Source organism: Oratosquilla oratoria, chromosome 15 (assembly GCF_046742065.1).
Source record: "Oratosquilla oratoria isolate Oo_2021 chromosome 15, ASM4674206v1, whole genome shotgun sequence".
Taxonomy (NCBI): Eukaryota; Metazoa; Arthropoda; class Malacostraca; order Stomatopoda; family Squillidae; genus Oratosquilla; species Oratosquilla oratoria.
This window is the reverse complement of record NC_134791.1, coordinates 8363652-8366151: the sequence shown is the minus strand read 5'-3', so window position 1 is coordinate 8366151 and position 2500 is coordinate 8363652. Positions and strand designations below refer to the sequence as shown.

At 37.8% G+C, this 2500-nt stretch overlaps 1 protein-coding gene across 1 annotated transcript in view; it reads right to left on the bottom strand.

Moving 5' to 3' along the window:
• Positions 1-2500, bottom strand: part of btv (dynein cytoplasmic heavy chain beethoven) — a 182890-nt gene that overhangs the window by 139781 nt on the left and 40609 nt on the right. Inside the window, exons 21-24 of the mRNA XM_076198539.1 lie at positions 2221-2418; positions 1550-1684; positions 941-1131; positions 465-588 (exon numbers count right to left, since the gene is read on the bottom strand). Coding sequence (XP_076054654.1) covers positions 465-588; positions 941-1131; positions 1550-1684; positions 2221-2418 — 648 coding nt within the window. The remainder of the gene's footprint in view (positions 1-464; positions 589-940; positions 1132-1549; positions 1685-2220; positions 2419-2500) is intronic.

The window sequence follows — 2500 nt, the reverse complement described above, 5'->3', positions numbered from 1 at the left end:
GAGTTTTCAAGTGTCAAGTCCGTCTTAATCTGAGTCTTCGCTGTACTGAAGTGTCGTGTGATTTTATTGTGGTTAATGTCAGATTAATTCGGTCAGAATATTTTTTTATAATTTTTTCTTAATTGTTAAACATTATTTGATTTTTTTTTTACCAAAGTTGGCAATATTTATCTGAGTTATTATTCTTATCTTAACATTTATCTATTAATCTATTTATGTTATCATTATTGTTTTGATTTTTAAGTTTTTGTTTTATCTATCAATCTATTTATACTATCATTATTGTTTTAATTTTCACGTTTTTCCTTTATCTATTAATCTTTTTATTTCATATTTTACTGAATTATTTATTTCATCATCATAACTATTATTATTATTATTATTATTATTATTATTATTATTTTTTTTTTTTTTTTTTTTTTTTTTTTTTTTTCCCAAGGGATGTCCACGTTTCAGTTCCTTACCTGGATGACCTCCGGGTTGGTGGCTTGACCCAGGATCTCGAGGAGGTCGTCGTCGCCGATGAAGTAGAACCTTGGGAACACAGAACGCTTTTCCTCCAAAAACTCGTTCAAACTCTTCTGACACCTGCAAAAATATATAAAATAAAATAAAATTAATAAATAAAAAATAGAAAAATAAAAATACAATAAATAAGTAAATAAATAAAAGAATAAATGAACGGATACAATAAAAGATAGAATAGTAATAATGATAATAATGATAATGACAATAAATAAAATACATAAATAAATAAATAAAATATATCGACATACTTCTATTACATCATGGGTCGCTTTTGAGTGTCCTCAGTTTTAACGTAAAAAAAAAAAAAAAAAAAAAAAAAAAAAAAACTATCTCTAATACCACCACCACTAACAAACAAGAACAACAACAACCAACAACAACAATAACAACGTCTGAAGAGCGAGCGACCGACCTGGCGAGCTGGTCCAGAAGCGTGTTGAGGGTATTCCTGAGACTGTTGATCCTGCAGAGGGAAACGACTTTGTTGTCGCGGGCCACGTCCCCCATGATGGACCGGAAGTCGTCGTCCACCCTCCGGAACCTGCCCTGCTCCTTCGGGAGCGCTCCCCTCCCGAAGATGGGCTCCAGGTAAACCCATTTCCTCTGCAGGGTGACAAGAGGAACACATCACTACGTGGTAGTGAATGATAAGCACAAGATATTCGGTAACAGTGTTGATTTCATTGTCTGTGTGTGTGTGTGTGTGTGTGTGTGTGTGTGTGTGTGTGTGTGTGTGTGTTTTATGATACTATGCACCACCTAACGTGTTTAGATGTGTTTATTATGTTATTACTACAAAATATACGTACGATTTCTCAGATTATATATCATAATTCACTACAAGACTCGTAAAGAAGATAGCCTGTGTCAGGTTCAAAGGTGTCTAACTGTACATGCAACAAGACCACAAGATATAGACAAAGTATAAAAAATAGTACTTGAAGACAAAGTAAAAAAAAAAAAAAAAAAAAAAATCTAACCTAATTTGTGTGTTAATCCCCATTCCCCTTAACCTCGTTACCTGAATCTGGTTAAGGTTCATCAGGTACTCATCCAGATCGACGAGGCGTTGTTCCCAGACGCTGGCCCTGTCCTTGAAGGCGTGGTAGTACGAAGAATCTTTCAGCGACTGCAAGAGACTCTGATGGTCTCCAACCTAAAATAGAAACACAATAAATGAATGAATAAATAAAAATGTCAATGTATATTTATACAGTTACATAAAACACACATATACATATATCAAAAGGCAATTTCTCCTTATAAAAGGGGAAAGGGCCTATTGGTACATGTATACATATGGAAATAGGAAAAAACAATAAAAAAATATACACCATTTCTATGTACTAAAAAAAATGTCATATCTGCCCGTTTCCGCCGGAAATCCCTCAAGGGGACACGCCCCCTCCGGTCCCTGATTGGCCGAGAGAGCGGTGACGTGACGGCAACAAAGACGACTGATTGGCTGCGAGCGAAGCGAGCTCGCCCGAAGGGCCAAGCCCCCGCGTAGCGGGGTCGGGCGCAGCCCGTGCTCGTACATGAATATAGAAATATATGATAATAAAAATGAATAAAATAATAACCAGTTACAGTAAATAGTAAAAATAAATAAAATAGAAGTAGGAAAAATATTAAACAAACACAGTAAATGATCAAATAAATCAATCAATAAAATCCTTCACCACCCTTTACCTTGTTGATGACATCCTTCCAGTCCTTGATGAGCATGACCTCCTGGCCGTTGGAGGACTCGTGGGGCTTCAGGGAGAACCTGGCGTCCACCTCCCACATGTCCAGTTCGGCCAGGGCCTGCCGGATGACCACTTCGCCCGACGCCCTCGAGTTCAGCTCCTTCAGTTCGTCCCCTTGCCGAACCAGTTCGTCGCGAACCTGAAGACCCGAAGAAGAAGGTTCGAGGTGAACCAGCTGACCCGCTGACCCCATCAGGAGAACACCAGCCCCTAGGTAACCG